The 24,293-nt window shown below is 41.7% G+C and overlaps 1 protein-coding gene across 2 annotated transcripts; it reads left to right on the top strand.

Moving 5' to 3' along the window:
• Nucleotides 1–3,214: 3,214 nt before the first annotated feature.
• fundc2 (fun14 domain containing 2) lies at nucleotides 3,215–20,512 on the top strand. Of its 2 annotated transcripts, none has more exons than XM_078211616.1 (5): nucleotides 3,215–3,381; nucleotides 9,055–9,211; nucleotides 10,532–10,607; nucleotides 14,019–14,147; nucleotides 17,520–20,512. In XM_078211616.1, the coding sequence occupies exons 1-5, from the start codon at nucleotides 3,273–3,275 to the stop codon at nucleotides 17,595–17,597; spliced, it is 549 nt and encodes a 182-aa protein (XP_078067742.1). In that variant the 5' UTR covers nucleotides 3,215–3,272; the 3' UTR covers nucleotides 17,598–20,512. The 2 variants fall into 2 exon arrangements, with proteins under 2 accessions (XP_078067742.1, XP_078067741.1); XM_078211615.1 differs by lacking the exon at nucleotides 3,215–3,381 and adding an exon at nucleotides 3,389–3,484.
• Nucleotides 20,513–24,293: the final 3,781 nt, after the last annotated feature.

Below are 24,293 nucleotides of genomic sequence, written 5' to 3'. Positions count from 1 at the left end.
GTACATTGTCCATGCTTCTGATGCATACAGGTGGGCAGGGACCATGGCTGTTCTGTAGACCATGACCTTGGTGCTGGAATTGAGGCCTCGGTCTTAAAATGCTCTGTTCCTCATGTGTCCGAAGACTGCACTGGCGCATTGAGTTCGATATTGGATTTCATTGTCGATGTCTGCCTGAACCGAAAGTCCCAAGATATAGCACAGAAGTACAAGTAGCGAAAGCAACATGCTAAAAGTAGAGATAAGCAATTCCACAACCAATGGTATATGTTGTTCAGGGGTTCACCGTGGATCTTGATGGTTGGGGGCAGTTTATGTGGCAGGAGTGGGCTGGTTGTGAACCTTTGTTTTCTGGAAGATTAGTCTGAGGCCCATTCTCTCATATGCTTCGGCGAATGCACCAACGATGGTTTGTAGTTCAGCCACGAAGTGTATGCTCACACAGGCGTTATCTGTGTACTGCAGCTCAATTACAGAGTTGGGGTGGTCCTGATTATGGCCTTGCAGCATCTGAAGTTGAAAAGTTTCCTGCTTGTCTGGTAGGTTAGCTCCACTCCAGCGGGGAGCTTCAGGGTGATGGGATGGAGTGTTGCTGCGAGGAAGGTGGAGAAGAGCATTGGTGTGATGATACCACCCTGTATAACCCGTTTGTTCTCATATGGGTCTGTGGTGGTCCCGTTGGTGAGGATCATGGTTTGGATGTCATTGTGAAGCAGGCAGAGAATGGTGATAAATTTCTGGGGGCAGCTGAATTTGAGAGGGATGTTTCACAATCCCTCGTGGTTGACAAAGTTGAAGGCCTTTGTGCGTTTGAAGAAGACCATGCACAGAGGTTGATGTTACTCCATGAACTTTTCCTGGATTTGTCGCATGCTGAAGATATGTCCATTATGCCTCTTGATGGGCGGAAGCTGCACTGAAACTCAGGGAAAAGCTCTTCAGCCACTGGGAGGAGACGGTTGAGGAGGATTCTCCTGATGACCCATTTAGTACAGTGGTGGTACCACACGCATGATGGATGTTGTCCTTAGTGTGAGGATGGTACTTTGTCTTCTCAAGGACTACATGGTGGTCACTCTTAACAATTTTCATCATGGATAAATGCATCTTTGACAGGTACATTACTGAGAATGAAGTCATTTGGGTTTTTCCCTTGTGTTTCCCTTCACCCCCTGCTGCAGATTTAGTCTGGCAATTCTTCAGGGATCGACCAGCTCAGTCAATACTGGTGTGACTGAGCCATGAACATTGAATCACCTCCCCACCCCACTTTACCCCAAGTGCATTCTGTGCCCTTGCTGCATATGTGTTTGTTCCAAGTGGTGTTTAACTGCACAGGAACGTCCATCATTTCTTTTGTGCTCATGTGGGACTTGAATCTACAAGGTGGTTAGATTGGTAAATACAGGTGATGACTGGTTAGAAAGACAAGTGATAAAATAGGTGATTTGTTAGGTAGACAGATACATTGGCATATAGACAGAAAGTGCAAAGCCATCTTCCAAAATTGAATTATTGATAGGGCTGTGGGAAGAGAAAGGAGACTACGGTGGTACGGTGGCACAGTGGTTAGCACTGCTGCCTCACAGTGCCAGGGATCCGGGTTCAATTCCGGCCTCGGGTCACTGTCTGTGTGGAGTTTGCACATTCTCCCCGTGTCTGTGTGGGTTTCCCCTGGGTGCTCCGGTTTCCTCCCACAGTCCAAAGATGTGCAGGTTAGGAGGATTGGCCATGCTAAATTGACCCTAGTGTCAGGGAGATTAGCAGGTAAATATGTGGGGTTATGGTAGTAGGGCCTGTGTGGGATTGTGGTCGGTGCAGACTCGATGGGCTGAGTGGCCTCCTTCTGCACTGTAGGGATTCTATGATTCTAGGTGTAATGGGATAAGTCTTTCAAAAGAGCAAGCATAGGTATGATAGACTGAATAGCCTCCTTTATTGTACAATGAATTGAAGAATTACATCAAAATTACAACATGGAAACATGCCATTCAGTTTTTCTGCTGCCAACATTTTAATTATATGCATCATTATCTCACATAACATGATTCATTAACATTGTATGTCACTAACAATAGTGTAAAACTGGTGCTATATAATAATTTGCATCACTATTATATAAATATCTTAACAATGCACGTAACCAATATCTATGGAGTTCTAATTCTTTAATCAAAATGGATTACACGTAAGAGAAAACATTGCGGGAGTGGCCTCTATTCTTCTCTCACCACATGCAGCTGCAGGCAGATCCTGGAAGACTAGCCTTGGCAGGCTGACCCTAGCATGTGGACACTGGCATGCTGACTCTGGCAGACTGACCCTGACAGACTGATCTGGGTTGATCGACCCTGGCAGACTTACCATGGCAGACTGGCCCAGGCAGAGTGATCCTGGCAGAGTGATCCTCAGAATGACCCTGGCAGAATGAACTTCATGTTGACCCAAGCAGATTGACCCTGACAGAGTAATCCTGACAGACTGTTCCTGGCAGTGACCCAGGCAGTAACCCTGGCAGACTGACCCTGGCAGAGTGACACTGGCAGAGTCACCCTGGCAGACTGATCCTGGCAATGACCCAGGCAGTGACCCTGGCAGACTGATCCTGGCAGTGTCCCAGGCAGTGACCCTGGCAGACTGTTCCTGGCAATGACCCAGGCAGTGACCCTGGCAGATTGTTCCTGGCAGTGACCCAGACAGTCACCCTGGCAGATTGTTCCTGGCAGTGACCCAGACAGTGACACTGGCAGACTCACCCTGGCAGACTGATCCTGGCAATGACCCAGGCAGTGACCCTTGCAGACTGATCCTGGCAGTGACCCAGGCAGTGGCCCTGGCAGTGACCCTGGCAGTGACCCAGACAGTGACCCAGGCAGACTGATCCTGGCAGTGACCCTGGCAGACTGATCCAGGCAGTGACCCAGACAGTGACCCTGACAGACTGATCCTGGCAGTGAGCCAGACAGTGACCCTGGCAGACTGATCCTGGCAGTGACCCTGGCAGACTGACCCTGGCGGACTGATCCTGGCAGTGACCCTGGCAGACTGATCCAGACAGTGACCCTGGCAGACTGACCCTGGCAGTGACCCAGACAGTGACCCTGGCAGACTGATCCTGGCAGTGACCCAGACAGTGACCCTGGCAGTGACCCTGGCAGACTGATCCTGGCAGTGAGCCAGACAGTGATCCTGGCAGACTGACCCTGGCAGACCCAGACAGACTGATCCTAATGCTGACAGGCCTGGTTGTCAAACTGGATGACTAACAGCGCATGCTCACGGTGACGCGGCCCCAGGCAACGGTTGGATTCTATCTATTTCCGCTGGTGTGGGAGGAGTGTTTCCGGGTGAGGGGGCAGAGCAGGATGGCGGAGGCGAAAGGTGAGGAAATGGACTGTTAGCGGCGCTGGGAAACTGATGTTCGTCATGCGGGCTGAGGGAGACCGCAAAGGGGAAGCGAGAGGCGGCGGGGAAAGAGCAGCGGGCAGCAGGTCGAAAATTTAGGTGTCAAGTCAAGGTTACACCGACAAGCTCGCCATGGACAGGCCTGGCGTGGACCCAGACATGTCAATTATTCATGTATAAACTGTACTGTCAGTTTATATTAATGTTTGATACTGTAATAGTGTCAGTGATAAACCATATAAACTGTACAGTAATGTCAGTTTATATTAGTGTCTGATGCTGTAACTGTCAGTGTTAAACAATATAACTAGTGTAATGTCAGTTTATATTAGTGTTTGATACTGTAATAGTGTCAGTGATAAACAATGACATTACTGTTGTTTATATTGTTTATCACTGACACTATTACAGTATCAAAAACTAATAGACTGACATTACTGTTGTTTATAGTCTATTAGGGTTTGATACTGTAATAGTGTCAGTGATATATAAATGGCAATAATGTCAGTTTATATTAGTGCCTGATACTGTAATAGTGTCAGTGCTAAACATTAATAATACAATCTTGTTACACAGTAATGGTACCTCATCTCCAGTGGGCAGTGTTCTCTATTTTGGGGTTAACTGTTAAACCTGTTGGATGAGACACTGAACCGAGGCCTTTGTCAACTATCTCAGGTGGATGTGAAAGATCCCATCGCACTATTTTGTATAAGAGGAGGAAAGTCAATCCAGTGTATGGCCAGTATTTATTTCTTCATCGCGTCATAAAAACAGGCTTTTCTGGTCATTATCACATTGCTAATATAGGAGCTTGCTGCATGTATTGGCTGTTATGTTTCTTACATTACAACAGTGATCGTGCTTCAAAAATACTTCATTGGCTGTAAAGTGCTTTAGAATGTCCTGAGGTTGTAAAAGGCACGAATCAAATGCAAGTTTTTTCTTTCTCTATCAAATGACATGTAACATTCAGAACATTAGTAGAATTGATTTCTTTTGATCAGATATCATCAGCTTTCAAACAATCAATTCAAGATAAACTATTGATGGGGAAAGCCTGAATTATAACCGACATGCCTCTAATTTTGTACTGTGCAGCCCTTTGCACAACCATTCATGCAAGCATCTGAAATGGAATGATCATTGTCCCCAACCTGTTTGTGGTGCTGCATAGCCCTGGATTACTGTACAGCACAGTAAGAAGTCTCACAACACCAGGTTAAAGTCCAACAGGTTTATTTGGTAGCAAATACCATAAGCTTTCGGAGCTTGCTGCTCCTTCGTCAGATGGAGTGGTCTCTGTTCTCCAACAGTGCACAGACACAGAAATCAAGTTACAGAATACTGCATTCTAATTAGTATTCTGTAACTTGATTTCTGTGTCTGTGCACTGTTGGAGAACAGAGACCACTCCATCTGACGAAGGAGCAGCAAGCTCCGAAAGCTTATGGTATTTGCTACCAAATAAACCTGTTGGACTTTAACCTGGTGTTGTGAGACTTCTTACTGTGCTTACCCCAGTCCAACGCCGGCATCTCCACATCATTACTGTACAGCCACACTCCCATGCAGCTTGAAGAGAATATTGGTTATAGCAGATTGGTTGTAATTAAACATACGAGCAGTCAGTGGTATTGTTATGTCCAAAACGTTGACTGGTATGTGCTGTCTGCCCTGCTGTATATTTTCAGTTTCATCTGATTTGTTTTTTACTTTCAGTTTCCCGGCTGCTTCAATATCTTGTCATTTACTTATATTATTTATTATTATATATCTTATATTACAGTCAATCTGTTATAACCAATATTTTCTCTAAACTGCACGGGAGTGTGGCTGCACAGTAATTTGGGATGTTTGCATGCATGGTTGTGCAAAGGGACTGCACAGTGCAAAATTAGAGGCACATTGATTATAATTCAAACTTTTCATACCAATAGTTTATCTTGAATTGATTGTTTGAAGACTGATGATATCTGACCAAAGAAATCAATTCTACTAATATACTGAGTGGTACACGTCATTTGATAGAGAGAGAAAGATAAAACTTGCTTTTGATTTAGTGCCTTTTACAACCTCAGGACATTTGTTAGTTTGCTCTGAACAATTGAGGAAGAGACCTGACTTCTCAGGTCAAACAGAGTTTACTAATTGGGCTACAATACACAGGTGTTTTGTCATAGAATCTCTACGGTACAGAAGGAGGCTACTTGGCCCATTGGGCCTGTACTGACCACAATCCCATCCAGGCTTTATTCCTGTAACCCCACGTATTTACCCTGATAATCCCCTTGACACTAGGGTCAATTTAGCATGGCCAATCAACCTAACCTGCACATCTTTAGACTGTGGGAGGAAACCCACGCAGACACGGAGAGAAGGTGCAAACTCCACACAGTGACCCGAGGCTGAAATTGAACCTGGGTCCCTAGCGCTGTGAGGCAGCAGTGCTAACCACTGTGCACCATGCCGCCCCCATGTCTGTATCTATAGTCAGATTCATTGGGTAATTCCTTGTTCTGATTGGTTGCAGTACAAGCTTTTGTTTATAATTTGAGGAAAGTTAAATGCTGTAGATCCTGAATAATATATATGCTGATGTTGAACTTTATGTTGGCCTTTACTGACCTTAAGATGAAACCAGTGCTTATCGTAAGGGAGATATGTCCAGTGGTTAATGCATAATTGCCTTCATGTCCCTTATGAAGGTCCAAGGTACCAACAACTGAGCCTTTGCCCCCCCATTTTCCATATTTCTGCAGCAATTGATTATCTCCATTTATAAAACGCTCATACCCAATAAAATCTTTACACTCCCCATTTTGGTTGTTCCAACTAATATTGTCACCATCAATCCCTGTTCTGTATTGACAAGATTGAATCTGATGCCATTAAACCCACCAAAAACACTCTACCCTTTGCAATCGTTCTATCACCCTCCTTGACCACTACCTTGAGTTAAACCAGAATAAGTGCAATCTTTCTATTCTATTAGACAATGAGGTGAGCTTCTAATACCTTTAAAATTTACTATTCCAATACTTTATTTCTATCCTCTTTCCTCTGTAAACTCCAGCTCACGCATATTGTATAACAAAACAAGTCACATCACTGCTGATTGACATTGGCTTGTTTCCCAAATGCGTCAAATTTAAAATTTTTAACCCTGTATTTGGATCCCTACATATGGCCTTATCCCTCTGCTGTTTTTCCATAGCTTCCTTGAGCCCTACGACCTGACCACCAACACTGATCCTCCCCCACAAACCCTGCTCTTCCATTCTGACCTCTTGTTGACCTATGCCACCAATTATTTAGGCTCCACACTATACAATTTCTCCTTAAATGTTTCACTCTTGCATAAAACTTTTGATCACCTTCCTAACATGTCCTAGTTTGGCTCAGCATCCATTTTTGCCTGATCATAATTCTGTAGTGTTCTAGCCAATGGTAGAAAAGTCAGCTCGGGTTACTGATCTTGATGACTTTTAGATGATCTGTACTATAAAGTATAAAGGTTTGGACTTTGTTTTCATCTCCTTGTTGTCTTGCTTACTAACACTTGTTTTAAAAATGGGCACATGGGGAGATGCTGGATACTAGGGTACAGGGATGATTGGTTTGGAAATAAGTAGAGCACTATCTTTTTTGGACTGAATTTTGGAACTGATACAAGAATGTCCCAAGAAACATTTTTACCTTACCCTCATTTGATTACATACAGATCTACTTTGTGCCAGTGTATTAAACGCAGCTGCTAATGTCTGTCACTTTACAGCTGCCAGACGGGAATCCTGCAAGCGTTCTTTTCGTGGTTTGTGCAGGCTGAAAAGTGACAGCTGATGTGGGTAGTTGGGATTAAACAGCAGGACTATCAAATCGTCTTGGATTCTGGCTAGACCGACATGGTTTGAGACACAAGTTTGTTTGCAAACTTTAAAAAGTGGAATGGATGACATACAGAATAGAGGGTCAGTGCATCTCAGGCTCATTCAGTTCACATGGTATCTAAATGTAAATGTTAGCAGCTGATCGACAAGTATAATTGCCTCAACACTTCACTTTTGCTTGCTCAGTCATTTTACTGAATAACAATCTTCCACATCTCTTAAAACCACGGTTCTTTTTTTGTTGTTCAACTATTCAGTTGTGATGTTAAATAGTGACATGTCGTGATACATCAGTTGTGTCTTGTGTGCAAGAAGAAGGTAAGAAAAATTAGCAAGTGCCCCAGCTGATAACCATTTGACATTTCTGGACTGAGATCTAAAATGTGACTGCCTCCAAGCTGGCCTTTGTGGCTGTTTGTTCCTCTCAATGTAATTTTGTACTTTTTACTGAAAAGATCAGAGTTAAAACTATGAAACTAAAAATAAATTCTTGCAAAGTGTACTTGCTAGGTATGTTCAAGTTAATATCTCTGGTTTTATTCAGTGATTGTGCTGACCTGGATTCAATAACCTGTGATGTTTTCTATGACCACCATAGTGCAGTATTATAGTCATTATGGGGAAATTGTTCTCAACAGGAGTACCCACCAGGTTTTGTTGATAATGATCATATCTTCTATTTAAAAAGAAAAGCTAGTATCCTGTGCCTATAAATGCCATTAGCAGTTCTGACACATGTTCCACTGAGCACTGAATCATGACATAACCATATTCTGCAATGGCAAACACCCCTCAACCCAATTATTAAATCATTATTTTGGCAATACTGGAAGTTAAAAATGTACTTCCTGTACCACCTCAAATGTATAAATTGGGATGTTGCACCTTCAATGTTCCCAAAGTTCTTTGGATTAGGAGAAGTTGTGCCTTTTGGCCTGTTTGTAAGTGATTTTGTACAATGTACCATGATGGTCAGAAGATCAGGAGCACAATATTGGAAGGGAAGAAATGTGCAGTTTTTTTTAGGCTCTACTTCCCACATCCCATGAGTGAATATCTCTAATTGCCCTTGAGATGGTGACAGTGAACTGAAGGAGAGAGTGGGTGTTGAAGGTGCCAATCAAGCAGGGTGCTTTGTCCTGCATGGTGTCAAGCTTCTTGAGTGTCGGTGGAGTTTCACTCATCCAGGCAAGTGGAGAGTCCTGTGCCTTCTAGATGGTGCCTTCTAGACAGGCTTTGAGGAGTCAGGATGTGAGTTACTGTCTGCAGAATTCCCAGCCTCTGACCTGCTCTCGTAGCTGCAACATTTGTATGGTTGGTCCAGCTCTGTTTCAGGTCAGTGGGAACCCTAGGATGTTGATAGTTACTATATTCTTTGTTCCCTTCTAAGATGTCAGATTCACTAGGTCAAATGATCTTACCAGCATTTTGTAAACTTACAAACCAAAAATGCAGATTTTCCAGGAAGTATTAAATCTGAACACCGTGCCATAATAATTAAGACCTGCTATCTAGAGGAGTAACATTATCACATAGCACTTCTTTCCATTGTTCAAAATGTGCAGTGGTGCTCTCTGTACCAATAAGACTGTCCATCCAATAACCCCTTGAGAGGAAAGCAGCTGTCAGAGTTGCTATCTGTTCACCCCGTCATTCTAATGATGACTGTGCAGCTTAGAAGAATATACCACAGATAGTGGATGACACATTTGGATATGCTCTGCAAAAGAAAACCTGAGATCTTATTGTTTCTCTCCAGAGCAGGGCAATGATAATGGGCAGTTTGAGGTGTTGGATTTAGCTGAATATGCCAAACGACAAAGATGGTGGAACCGATTCTTTGGAAGAAATTCTGGACCAATTGCTGAGAAATATACAGTTGCAACCCAGCTGATGATTGGAGGAGCCAGTGGTTGGTGAGCTTTTAAGTTTTAATATTGATCCTAAGCGGAGGGTATTTTTCTGCTTGTTGGGGGGGTATTGTAATTTGAATGAGGAGAGTGGGCAAATGTTGATTTGATTTATTACTGTCACATGTATCAGGATACAGTTATGATGTTTCAGATTGTATTTGAAAACTCATGTTGTGTGGTGAGCAGATTAACAAACACTAACCGTGAAGAAGTATCATTGTTGTCAGGTGAAGTTACTTTTCCAGGAAACATTGAGACTGAAGCTATGCAAATTCATTCTGATGGTGAAGTAAAATGAGAGATTTCCATTCCACTGCAATATCCCTGTGAATGGATTGCAAATGTAATAAAGTATCATGTCTAAATCTACGTAAATTGAAGAAAGTGTCTAGAGTATCACATCCATTGTGACCTGCATCAATAAAGTTAAGTTTATTTATTAGTCACAAGTAGACTTACATTTACATTGTGATGATGTTACAGTGAAGAGAGTTGCCATGCTCCGGTGCTAGTTCGGGTACACTTAGGGGCAATTTAGCATGGCCAATTCACTTAACCTGCACACCTTTGGACTGTGGGAGGAAATCAGAACACCCGGAGGAAACTCCACACAGACAGTGACCCAAGCCGGGAATTGAACCTGGGGCTGTGAGGCAGCGGTGCTAACCACTCTGCCACCGGTGGCACATGAAGATCAAAGTAGTTCAAATAGTTTTTGGTTAGCTGAATAGATGAGAAAGAGAAATTTAATTAAACACAGATTCCACATTCCCATTTGAGAGTCACTGACTGTTCCTTAAATCACTTCTAATTACTGGTATGCTCCTGCCGGATTTCATTTGTGTAAGTACTTGGAACAGATTCCAAACCTCAAGTTGAAGAGTGGTAGGTTCAATACTTTTTGCATTAGGTGTAAGCATTGGTCAAGTGCCCAATACTCTGATAATTTCAGCCTCAATCACCTACTTTAGCAGCCATCCTTATGAGCTCTTGAGTGAGGCTTCAAATTTGTGCAAACCTTTGGATAGTTGGTGTGGATTCATGGTCTATAGGAACTAGGCTGTTTCTGCTGAATTCATTTCACCCAGGGTCCTTATTTCCTAACCCTTTCATACTATTAGTCTAAGCTGCATTCAGATTCATTTTCAATTTTGTATCCAACTGCAATATACAGTCCCTAGTTACTTTACAAAATAACTTGTACAAGAAGCCCTCCATTGTCAACTGAATCTAAAATATAATGAAGTTTCTTTTTGGAAGAGGTGAATAACTCTATCGTTTTCTCCATCTGTTTGTAATTTTTCTTCCACTTCTGTTTTGCAGGTGTGCAGGGTTCCTGTTTCAGAAGGTTGGAAAATTAGCTGCAACAGCGGTCGGTGGAGGCTTCTTCTTGCTCCAGGTGAGACTCTGTCATTGAATTGGTAAATCAAGTACCTTCTGTGACTGATGGAATGACAGACTTCAGAAAGAGCGTACAGCTGTGGAGAGGGCCTGAAAAGCTGAGTCAATACACAAACTGGCAGTGGTCTATCATGATCCATGCATATTTTGGGGCTAATATATATTTGTTGGTCTAGGAATTTAATCCTGTAAAAAATAAAAGAACAATGGGTGGATTTGGACTGATAGTCAACAAACAAGTAAATGAAAACACTTGCACCAATTAAAGCATATTCATTAGTTCATCACTGACTGTGTATGAAAAGTATGCAATTCATTCACTTATTGTCTTTAAAAGATGCCTTGACTACACCTCACACCTTGCTTCCTATAAGTATTCCATTCCATTTTCCCAGTTTCTACATCTCTGTTGCATCTGTTCTGATGATGCTATCTTCCACGGCACTTCTGACATGTCTGCCTTTCCCTCAACAAAGGATCCCCACACCCCCACTGTGATCGATAGGACCCTCGACTGTGTCCAATTCATTTCCACACTTCTGCCCTCACCTCTTGTTTTCCCCCCTCAGACACATGATAGGATTCCCATTTCACTGCCTCTGCCATTTCTGCCAACTCTAGCATGCTGCCACCACCAAACACCTCTTCCCCTCCTCTCCCAATCAGCATTTCGAAGGGTCCATTCCCTCCATGACACAGTGGTCCACTCTTCTATCACTCCAACACCTCATTTTGTCCCCATAGTACCTTCCCATGCAATTGCAGGAGGTGTAACACCTGCCCCTTTATGTCTTCTCATTGTCCAAGGCCCCAAGCACTCCTTCTAGGGGAACCAGTGATTTTTGTGTACTTTTAATCTAATCTACTGTATCCACTGATTACAATACAGTCTCCTCTATAGTGGGAAGACCAAATGCAGACTGGGGTGACTGCTTAGAGGGACATTTTCTTCCAGCTCGCAAGCATGACCTCAACCTTCCAATTGCGTGCCGTTTAAACTGACCATCCTGCTCTCATGCTCACATTTCTGTACTTGGCCTGCTATAGCATTCCGGTGAAGCCCATCGCAAGCTAGAAGAACAACACCTCCTCTTCCAACCAGGCACTTTTACAGCCTTCGGGACTCAACATTGAGTTCAACAACTTGAGACCATGCACTCTGTCCTCCATTATGAATTTATTCTCCCTAAGTGCCGAGATATATCTACATCTCATGTTTTGCTTTCAGACAGCACTGACCTTTTATTCTGCTATTCGCACCTACTCTGGACCACGCCTTTGTTTATTTAATACCTTCATTGGCACTCCCTTTGCCCCTAGTCCAATGATATCTTTGTCATTTAACCTTCTCTACCCTCTAACCTATCATTGACTTTCTCTTTTGCTCCACCTGCCCCTTTTGCAATAGCATAAAACTGACCACATCTATCTCTCAGAAGAGTCATATTGGACTTGAATTTTGTTTCTTTCTCCACTGGAGCTGCTAACAAAGAACAGCAGAGGAACAGGCCCTTTGGCCTCCAAACCTGTGGTGATCATGTTTACCTATCTAGACAATTGCTATTATCCCTCTATTCCTTGTTTGTTCGTATGTCTATCAAGATAAGTCTTAAATGTGGCTAACGTAACTGCCTCAACCACCTCACTTGGCAGTGCATTTCAGGCCCCCACACACCCTCTGTGTAAAAAAAAACTTTCCCCACACATTTCCACTGAACTCTCCCCCCGCCCCCCTTTTATCTTGAACTTGTGCCCCCTTGTAATTGTCATTTCTGCCCTGGAAAAAAGCTTCCAACTGTTCATCTTATCTATATCTCTCATAATTTTATAAACTTCTTTCAGGAACTAGCCCCAACAACAGCTTTCTGTGATGGAAAATTCCACAGGTTCACAACTCTTAATTCCTGCTGGGTTTTTCCAGCACTTTGTCTTTATTTCAGTATTTTGCTTTTATTTTACCTCTGGTCCAAATGTGGGTGAAAGAGCTGACTGATAGCATTTGATTGAGTGTGGCATCAAAACTGAGGTCAATGAGAATTGGGGAAAGTTCCCACTGGCTGGATGAAGCGCGAAGGAAGTTTGGGGATGATAATCATCTCAGCTCCAGGATATTTCTGCAGAATCTCCTCAGAGATAACTGTGAGGAGTTTGCATGTTCTCCCTGTGCCTGTGTGGGTTTCGTCCTGGTACTGTGGCTTCCTCCCACAGTCCAGAGATATGCAGATTAGGTGGATTGGCCATGCTAAATTGCCCCTTAGTGTCCCAAGATGTGTAGGTTAGGTGGATTAGCCATGGCAAATGCGTGGGGTTATGGGGATAGGCCAGAGGGGAGCGTCTGGGTGGGATGCTCTTTCAGAGAGTTGGTGCAGACTCGATGAGCTGAATTGCCTCTTTCTGCACTGAAGGGATTCAATGGCAGTGTCATAGGCTCAATTAATTCTCAGCTGCTTCATTAGTGACCTTTCAGCTCTGCAAACACTACCACCTACGCAGCGGGAGCATTGGAACACCGCTACCTACAAGTTCTCCTCCAAGTCGCATACTATCCTGACTTGGAAAGAAATTGCTCTTTCTTCATTATTACTCAGTCAAAATCCTGGAACTCCCTACCCAACATCATTGTGGGAGCACCTTCACTACCACTTTCTCAAGTGCAGTTGTTGGGCAATTAAAGCTGATCTTGTCCAGATCTCACAGAATCCTACATTGCAGAAGGAGGCCATTTGGCCCACCGAGTCTGCACCGACTATAATCCCACCCAAGTCCTATCCCCATAACCCCATGCATTTACCCTAGCTAGCCCCCTGACACTAAGGGGCAATTTAGCATGGGTAATCCACCTAACCCCCACATGTTTGGACTGTGGGAGGAAATCAGAGCATCCGGAGGAAACACGGGGAAAACGTGGAAACCCCACACGTACAACGACCCAAGCCGGGAATTGAACCCGGGTCCCTGGCGCTCTGAGGCAGCTGTGCTAACCACTGTGCCGCCCGTGAATGTCCTGTTGCACTGTGATTTTGCGTGCCTGTGTTTATCAACCTGTAGGCCTATATATAGTGTTTATGCTATTCCCTATCCCAAGAGGAGATAGCAGATTGAATGCTGTTGAGCAGAGAAATTAATCCAGTTTCCAGAATACAAGTGAGAAAGGGTCTACATTCGCTTCTGCTGTGGAAATGGTGAAAAACAACGTCCTAAGAACATGTCCTTGTTTCACTTGGTAGGGGAGGAAGAGACCAACTATATTGACAATATTCTATGGCAAAAAGCAAGCTTTTCTCATGATTCAGAACCAAATAGTGTACTTATCCACTAGGAAATTCTTTAACACTGAACCCTGTGAGAAGTAATGATAGTTAAAGCCTCCCCATTAGGTGGATTTGGTGATACTCTCGCTTTTTTACAGATTGCCAATCACACAGGATATATCACTATTGACTGGAAGCGAGTGGAGAGGGATGTGAACAAAGCAAAGAAACAGTTGAAAATGGGCAAGAATAAGGTTACTCCAGAAATACATGGTGCAGTTGATGAGGTAAGGAGATGATGACAGAGTGGTATACTTATGTTAATGCAGCACAGTCTTATTAAGTAAATAAAAGTCAATGGTTAAAAACAATTGATTCTCTTGGCACTTGTTTTCAATTTCACCTTATCAATGAAGCTGCATTCTTTAGTTTTGGTTTAAGTGACTCCTAAACTAAAGATGAAAAAATCTATAGGTTGCTGTAATTTTGTGCCATACCTAGTAGGCAGCAATGGCTTTTAGATTCCTGATTTCAAAATGGTGTCTTTGCCAAAGCTGGACAACTAGTTTATTTTGTTTCTGTAAGAGCAGTGTTATTTCTTTAAATTACTGCCTGAATATCTAAGTTTTGTTTCAACATTAAGCTGCTTTAATTGTATAATCTTTTCTGAGACCACTTTGCCCTGTAAGCTCACCTTCCTCTTGAGCTTGCTAAAAATAATTCTTAATCTGTCAATCGATCTCCCTTCAAACAGTTCCTGACCCTTTTAAATATCTCCTGTCTAGTGTCCCACTGCATTTAAATACTTGGATGTTTTCCTGCATGTGCGAAGCAGTTATATAAAAAGAAACTGTGGAAAATGTGATGCCATATTTGTGGTGTAAATGGAGACAGCCACAGTCAGTGTTGAGGGGGAAGCTATAAATATGTTTCCTGTGCAATATGAGTACAGAAACAACAGTGAACATATTTATCCCATAGGAAGATTTGAGTAAATTGCTATTATGTATTAAATATATTTTAAATGCAAAAAATCTGGAACACATATAGTTGAGGTACAAGTATCATAGTGAGCAATATGTGCCAGTACATTTCTAACAGCCTTTTTTAACTTGATGACATCATGTTGACAGACAATTAGTAAACACTAACTCCAACTAATTCTTTAAAACTCTTTCTCCTACCCCACAGTAATTGAGGACAGTAGAGATTTGATGTTTTCTTTTTCCGGTTACTCCCCTTTTCTCTTGATCATACTGGTGACCCTCAGGTTAAATCACCACCAGTCAGCTCTTTCTCAAAAGGGGAGAGCAGCCTATGGTCCTCTGGGACATTGGTGACATTTACATTTCCTAACTTCATGCTACAATACCTATTTCAAGTGCATTGCTAGTCCTCCAGTAACATGTCCATTTTGCACACTTTCACATTCACTTTACAAAGGACAAAGTACAGGAACAGGCCCCTCAGCCCACCAAGCCTGCGCCGATATGCGGTTTCTATCCCCCTTTGCCTTCCATTTATGTCAGACTTCGTGTGTCAAAATATACCTTGAACATTGCTAACTTGCCTACTTCCATCACCTCTACTGACAGTGCATTCCAGGCACCCACCATCCTCTGTGTAAAAAAAAACTTTCCCCGCACATCCTACCCCCTAAACTCACCACTTGTCACCTTAAACCTGTGCCTTCTTGTAGCTGACCCTTCCACCCTGGGGAAAAAGCCTCTGACTATCCTATCTATGCCTCTCATAATTTTGTAGACTTCTGTCAGGTTGCCCCTCAGCCTCCGTCTTAACAGTGAAAACAATCTGAGTTTATCCAACCTCTCCTCATACCTAAAACCCTTCAGACCAAGCAATGTCCTGGTAAACTTTCTTTGCACCCTCTCCAAAGCAGTCACGTCCTTATGGTGATGTGGTGCCAGAACTGCCAACGTGGCCGAACTAAGGTTTTATATTGCTATAACATAACTTGCCAACTTTTATACTCTGCCCCAGCCGATGAAAGCAAGCATGCTGTATGCCTTCTTGATCACCTTAGCCACCTATGCTGCCACCTTCAGGGATCCATGGACCTATACGTGCAGATCCCTCTATGTCAGACTTTAGTTTCCACTTCCTAAAGTCAGCTACTTTCCTTGCTGTTTACATTTCAGAATTCTGTGTCATCTGCAAACTTTGAAATTACACCCAAATCCAGGTGATTAATCTACATCAAAAAGATCAGTAACCCCATTACTGAACCCTAGGGAACATAACTCTACTTGGCTCTAGCCTGGAAAAACAACCATCTGCTACTACTCTGCTTTATGGTGGCACAGTGGTTAGCACTGCTGCCTCACGGAGACCTGGGTTCGATTCCTGGCTTGGGTCACTGTCTGTGTGGTGTCTGCACTTTCTCCCCGTGTCTTCATGGGTCTCCTCCGGGTGCTCCAGTTTCCTCCCACAGTCCAAAAGGTATGCTGGTTAGGTGCATTGGCTAAATTCTCCCTCAGTGTACCCGAACAGGTGCCAGAGTGTGGTGACTTGGGGATTTTCTCAGTAACTTCATAGTAGTGTTAATGTAAGCCTACTTGTGACACAAATAAATTTTAAAACTTTTGTATCCACACAGCCACAGCTCCTTTGACCCAATGAATTTTAAATTTGCTAACAAGTCAATTATGTGGTATCTGGTCAAAAACCTTTGTGAAATTTCAAATGCACATTAACAGCACTCCCCCCTCTGTTACTTCATCAAAGAACTCAATCAAGTTCGTCAGACCTGATTTGCCGTATCAAATTCACACTGGCTGCCATTTATCAACCCATGTGTTTCTGGGTGACGGTGTCTGTGAATACTGTCTTTAGAAGTTTCCCTACTCTACTGCTGACAAATGGGTTAACTGGCTTGTAGTTGTCAGTCTTCTGACATCACTTCCATATCTAAGGAGGATTGAAAGACTGTGACAAAAGCCTTTGTCATTACTCCTTTTACTTCCCTCAGCATCCTAGGATTCACCCATCTGGATCAAATGACTTACACTTTTGAGTTCTGCCAGCCTTTTAAAAACCCCTTTAAATATTTTTATCCTCTCCAATTTTTCTACCTTCTCCTTTACTGTGATTTTGCCAGCATCCTCTCATTTTGCAAAGACAAAAGTAAATTACTCATTTAGTAGTTAAACCTTGCTCTTTAACTTCCTTTTTCTCATGCCTCTTCTGTACTTGAACTATGTCTGCTTTGAAGGCCTCCCATGGCCCAGTTAATGTTTTACTAATCAATCTTTGTTTCCAATCCACTTGAGCCAGATCCTTTTATTAGTTCACTGAAATTAGCCCTCTTCCAGTTAAGTATCCTCACTTTGTTCCTTGTCCCTTCCTGAAACTACTTTAAACCTATTGATATTTGAAGGATTTATTTTTGTTAATTAAACTTGATCATTAAGCTTTGCTTGATTAAATGCTGCCAAAACAAAATTTAGCAGTCTGTAGTGAGTACTCATTACAGCTCTAGACAATGTAAATCTGATAGATTTATGGCTTGCACTGTTAAATATCACTGTTTTAGAAACAGTTTAAACTTGCAGCCTTGTTCCATGAGGTAGGGTGTCCTTTGTTCTCTGCAGATGCTATTGGATGCTAACCGTTCTATCATTTTGTTCTCCCCTACACAGGTCACTGTGTTTGTTAAGAAGAACATTGTCCTCACTGGGGGTTTTGTTGGTGGATTCCTACTTGGACTTGCCTCATGAGGATTAGTTGAAGACTTTACTTCAATTGAAGAACTACACTCCATTATTACTTCCCTCCCTGCCCCTGAAACCATTGATAGATTTGTATGTGCTTCTTATGTAGGGTATGAGCACCCCATAGACAGTGCTAAGCTAGTAGCTTCAATATACTGTACTGGAGGGGATTTGCATTACTGAATTGACTCTGTGGCCTCAATATTCTTAATATGTGATTCAGAAGACTATCAACATTTGCTTTTACCCTGGTTTATAACCATAATCTAAATTGTAGTACAATGTTTTAAAATGGTTGGTTGCATTGTTTGAAGAATGGGATTCACATTTTAACTTGTTTCATCGTATAATCACAAACCCTAGTGATCTTTCCCTGCCGAATATAAATATTATGATACTTCATACATGACATCTTGCACATTTTATCACCATGTGTAACTTCAGAACTGACATTGCCCCTATGTTTGTATGTTTGTTGAGCTATATGCTGCACATTACCAGCAGTACGTATTTTCTAAATGTTGAGATGTTTATGAAGGCTGGGCACTGCATAATGACACTTTAGAAAGACTGGAACCTATGCCACTTGTTTGTATTACACCACATGCTGTAATTGTCAGCATGACACGGGTATATTGACAAATTCAATGCGATTTTTGAGTTCTGAAATTGGACTCTTGAGACTATTGTAAGGGTATCACAATGTCGTAAGAGTTCAGATGACTTTTTATAAACACTTTCTTGTTTTGCTTTGTCCTTTGAGCATCTTGATGATAATCTAGCTTTTAAAGTCACTCCTGGATGTCTCCATTCTTACTAATAGCTTTGCCACAATTGTTTTCAGATCATATCGCTTACAAGCAAAACCTTAATCATCATCTGCCTTTCCAGAGCTTGATGTTTATGATTCAATTGCTGCAGTACACCTAGGGGTTAGAACTTGTTTAGCTTCAGCAGTAGTGATTAAAAGATTTGTAATGTTGGGACTTCAAGACTTCATGTCACAGTAAATGGAAAAATACTCAAAGTATGTTATAATACTGGCTTTTATGATGCCTTGCCATTTCCACATTTGCACTGTTATTATCACTTCTAAAGTTAAGACTCGCTTTTGAATCGGAAAGCCATATGTTCATATCCCACTTCAGAATGAAATCCAGGTTGACACTAGTAGAGGGAGTGCTGCATTAGTAGAGGTGGTGTTTTTCTGATGAAATGTTATACTGAGGCCTCCTATTCCTTCTTGGATAGATGTAAGAGATCCTATGAATGTTTGAGAGTTCCAGTGTCCTGACCCATATTTATCTCTTATCTAGGATCACTGAAACAGATTATCTAGCTACCATAGGACCTTGCTGTGTACAGATTTGGATGTTGTGTTTGACAACAACAGTGACTATATTTCAAAAGTATTTAATTGAATGTGAAGGGTTTGGAGCATATTGAGAACATGGAAGGTGTGGTGTAAATGAGAGTTTATCTTTTAACTTTTAAAAGTGAGCTCAATTGAAATTTCTATTTGCTACTTATGAAAATGGAAGGTAGGACACTAACTTGTATTTTTGGTGTAGGCCTATAAGACCTGTACTCTACATTTAAACACCTAATTTTTGGATGAACTCGTGACTTAGTTCTTAAAACATCTCCAGTTATCCACTTAAAGCAGATAGTAGCTTTTATCTGCACTATTCAGAATGGGACCCAAACATAACTCTTCTTCAGTCTAAATCTTTCATATCTGTTTTACTGAATGACTTTCTAGTATTTTAAATTTCCATTTACTAATTAACAAAAATTTAGGTAGTCACTTTCATTTAAATGGGCATAGTACAATTTATGTCCTCAGTTGATTTTGTCCTCCACCCTTGCCATCCTATCCAGAACTTGGATTGAAATGTAAGTTCTGTCATGGGGACATTGATGGTTTGCATCGCTAATTTATTACTTGTTTGGGAATTGTGACTTCAATTTGAGGAAATTAAGTAAAGATGCAAGGCCACAAGACAGCTATATGTGCACTTGCCTCTGTCCACCAAACAAAAATTACTGACTGTAATTACAATTCTTAAGTTGAAGACCTTGACCTACCAGAGAATAGGATTTACTAACAGTTTTGAAGATGTTTGTTATTTAGTCATTGTGATACATGATCTGAAATGGGGAATCTTTTTCTTTCAAAATTAATGCACCTATGGGGAAGGATCACTGCAGTAATATTGCAAAATGTGTCCTAGTCTTCAATCACTGATTCTAAACAAAATCTAATGCCTTTCAAATTAGTATTAGAAAATTGTCATTTTTTTTCTCTCCTACATCACCACCAGTTAAATTTTTCTTATTCAGATAAATATAACAGGATGTGAAGGGAAGGTTGGAGGATGCAGCTGCTACAGCTGTATTCTATATTCATTCAGTGAAAAGACAATATAGTTTTTTTTTCATTTTTAAACGTATTTGCTTGTCTTTATAGCCAAAAGGCAGTATTTTTAGAGGCAGTTCGTTTGCTGGAAAAATTAATGCATTAGAGATTTTGTTGTCAGATATGTGTCCCTGATTTAAATTTAAGAATGCAACTGAAGGGCATGTATGATGTTGCAATAGTGTACTGTATTTAAATGCATTTATAAGTGTGCCAAGGTGAAGGCGGTACTGTGGCCTGCAATCTAATATGCGTTTGAGAAACTCATCATTTGCATTAAATTCTCATGTATGTAGAGATTTATTTTTAAAGTGTACACAGTTACTTCACATGCTTAGTACATATATCTGCTTTACTGAATATTTTGCCACGTTGTGCCTCCTATTTACATTATGTTTATTTTATGATTGTACTTTAATTGTATTGTTTCTTGAAAAAATGCACTATTCTGATAACTTGGTGTGGAGAAAGTGCTGCATAAAGTTTTACCAAATGTTGTGTATCTCATTGCTTTTTGTATTAATCCCAATCTACATTAATCCCAATCTACAATGCGACCTAACTGTAGATCCCAATCTACAGTTAGGTCGCACATGCCTAACCATGTGCGACCTAATTGCTAATGTGGACACTAACTGTTGTGGGAAAACCACCGGAGTCAGACTGGAGGTTCAACAATACAGTTTTATTTAACGAAGCTTCGTGGAGAAAAGGCACTGGCACTCCGCAGTACTTTAGGCAGCTACCTTCTCTCAATGATACAATAGGAGTGGTTCATTTTTATACTTTTCAGACAATGGATAGTCCAGACATTAGCCATTTAACACATTGTTACAGTTGAGTAGGATCGATAGTTAACACACCATTACAGCTAGACATACAGACATTGGCTTTTAACATCGCATTGTTTCATTGAATGGATACATTTCCTCTTTCAGTGATTTATCAATGATTTAGTTTCGGTCTATACATACAGTAATTGGTTTTCCTGCATTTATGTATTCCCGTTCCCATTTGTGGCTAATCTCTTTATCAGACCCTATTGTCCTGGGTCTGTCCTTATCTTAAAAGTGCCTCAAACCCTGACTTCCTGCAGTATTTGTTCCCTGCATGTAAATAACTGTCTGTCCTGCATGTTTTAATTTCAAGTAGTTGTCTGCGCCAAAAGTCAGTGCCTGCTCAATGTCTCTTTCCCAGGTAACTTTTTATGTGCCAGGCAGCCATTTTATGTGTTATGTACCCATCTTTATGTTTTTCCCCAATTCAATAACCAAGCTGTGAAGTTACTGCAACAGTCCCGTATGAAATCTTTGGTTGTGATATGTTAAGATATTCTGATGGAGTTGCCACTGGATGTCAGAAGTGCTTATTTCAGAGTTGCCAGCGAGTGGGGTGAATCACTGGTGTGGCAACAGTGTGGCCTTTACAATAAAAAAAAAGCAGTCACACTTCCCTTCTGTGGGGAAGGATGGGGAAATATTGAATGGTATAGCACAGAAAGTGGCCATTTAGCTGATCATAAATTGGTTGTCAGTGTAATTTTTAATCGCTGTAATTTTTAATTGCTGTTTGACGCGATCTGCCAGTCTTTGAGATTTCTGGCTCTTCCAGGGTAATCTGAGGTAGACTGGGCACTTTTCAGGGCTGAAAGTGACAGCCTAAGGCGCATTCATGAGTTTGCAGACAGACAGCTTTTATCCGGTAAGATGTCTTTGATGTGCCTTATTTCAGCATCAGACTTGCATGGTGAGCAAATGGCTTGATCCCTAAGACCAATCTTATAGCATGTGGAACTGTACGAATCCCAACCTGTGTATTGATCAGTGAAGGTAGACTTGGGGTACAGCATGGTAGAGAAACTCCTGGCAGATTTCTCAACTAGTACGTCAAAACAAGGAGAGTTCATTAGACTGTTCATTTCGAAGATGAATTATGGAGCCCAGTAAGACAATGTAAAGATATTATTACATGTTATGGATTTAAATATAGCAAATGTATCATCCACATATAGGATATATGCAAGAGGTAGGATGTAATGTCCTTCCGTCGAAGAGTGTTACTCATGAAGCCTGGCTAAGTTGTTTGCGAGGGCTGGGTCTGGGGGGATCCCATGGCAACATCATCTATTTGGGCATAAATTGTATTGGTAAAGCTGAACTCCACTGCATGAATTGTTGAGTTCATAAGCTCTAAGTACTGATTTATGCATTGGTGGTGCATCTAGATCACCATGATATAGTGCTGCAGCACAAATATTTATGGCTTCAAGTGGAGCATTGGTAAATAGGCTGACCATGTCAAATGAGCATGTGGACACAACATTGCTATCAATATGCAAGTCCTGTATGGTTTCTGCAAATGTGAAGGAATCCCTCACTGTACATGTGGAAAACTTTGTTAAATTCACCCAACCATTTGGCCAATTTATGCTGTGCAGAACCGGTCATAGATAAGGTGTAAGGGACATCACTTTTATGTATCTGAGGCAGCCCACACACACGTGGATGCAGTGAGCTGTGAGGATGAACCCTGTCATATATATCACATGGCAACTTATCGCTCTTGCACAAGTCCAACAAATTGATTTTTTTAAAGCTTACTTTCGAGCAAGGCAGTCCAGTCATATTGAGCAGCAGGTCCAATAGATACAAATTTGGATCCTTAAGAATGACATGCATTTTGGTGATATCGTCACTTTTTTGCTAAAGATGACTTTTCCCATCCTTTTGTCAGGTTTATTGATGTGTATGATTGGGTTGGCCTTTAGGCCTTGCAACACTAAGATGTATTCATCACTGACGGGATACTCCTGACAAGCCTATGACAGGGCGGCACGGTAGCACAGTGGTTAGCACTGCTGCTTCACAGCTCCAGGGGCCTGTGTTCGATTCCCGGCTTGGGTCGCTGTCTGTGTGGAGTTTGCACATTCTCCTCGTGTCTGCGTGGGTTTCCTCCGGGTGCTCCGGTTTCCTCCCACAGTCCAAAGATGTGCGGGTTAGGTTGATTGGCCGTGCTCAAAATTGCCCCTTAGTGTCCTGGGATGCGTAGATTAGCAGATAAAATATGTAGGGATTATGGGGGTAGGGCCTGGGTGGGATTGTGGTCGGTGCAGACTCGATGGGCCGAATGGCCTCTTTCTGCACTGTAGGGTTTCTATGATTTCTATGATTCTATGACATGAGTAATGTGGTATATGAATTTGCGTCAGTATGATGCTGGGTGTGTAGGACGAAAATCCCCAAGTCTGGTGAATCTTAACGGCATGTCCTTTCTGCCGTTCCCAACAGCCTAGGTACACACTGTACCCAACCAGCCAGTGCTTGCAAAAGTCAAAACACGTGTCCAATATTAGATGTGACAACATTTGCTAAATAATTGTGATGCGCTAAAAAGTTATGCTGACAACCAATTTAAGATTGTAAGAGGGGCTCACAGTGTGGCACATTTGCATATACCAGAAACTATATCAGTTAATACACAGGGTCCTGTTCTTTGCAGACAGAATGAACATGTACACACATTGTGCCTGTTTCAGCTAAACAAGATAAGTGATGGCCATTTGCTGCTTCATTCCTCAGAGCAGTGCTTTGACCAGAGTCATGCTGACTGGTTTAAATTTTCAAACAATGCTTGGCAGTTAACTGTCAGTGACAATTAACTGGTGCATTTGCTATGGCAATGCATGTATCCAAGTCCACTTGCCAACAAATCAGTACTCCCTTTTCATACACTATAAACTTATTTCCCTAACATTGTACTCTTGTGATTGTCCTGAAGAGCGCAAGACAAAAAGCTTCAATAAAATGTTTTTTTTTCAGCAATGCTCTTACAACTTCCTTACAGTTGGGCAGAATGTCTCCATTTCACTGGTCCTTTTCTCTGATTCAAACTGATTTTCTTTGGCCAACCTATGACAAGACATTAGTCATTGTGGATATTGGAAAGCTTTGATCAGGCCTAGAGATTTGTTCTGTAAATTGAAGCACTGAGGTGCACAGAAACTAGTCTTACATAGGATAATTTTGGAAATCTGCAATTCTTAAATTTTCTTTGGAAAGAAGACATAAGAATATATTCTCTTGATCCCTGGTATAATTATCCTTGGGAATTCCAGCTAGCTTTAATCTATTCTTGGGATTTAGGTGTGGCTGACAATGTCAGCATTTGTTGCCCTAAGAAGGTGATGGTGGACATGCTTGAAGTACAAAAGGTGGTGAAAGGGCTCTCAAAATACTGTTGGGTTGTAGTAAAATCCAAGATTTTGACCAAGTGAAAAGGAGGAA

This window comes from Mustelus asterias, chromosome 4, assembly GCF_964213995.1.
Source record: "Mustelus asterias chromosome 4, sMusAst1.hap1.1, whole genome shotgun sequence".
In the NCBI taxonomy this organism is placed as follows: Eukaryota; Metazoa; Chordata; class Chondrichthyes; order Carcharhiniformes; family Triakidae; genus Mustelus; species Mustelus asterias.
The sequence above is the reverse complement of the archived record's forward strand: the minus strand, read 5'-3'. Positions and strand labels throughout refer to the sequence as shown.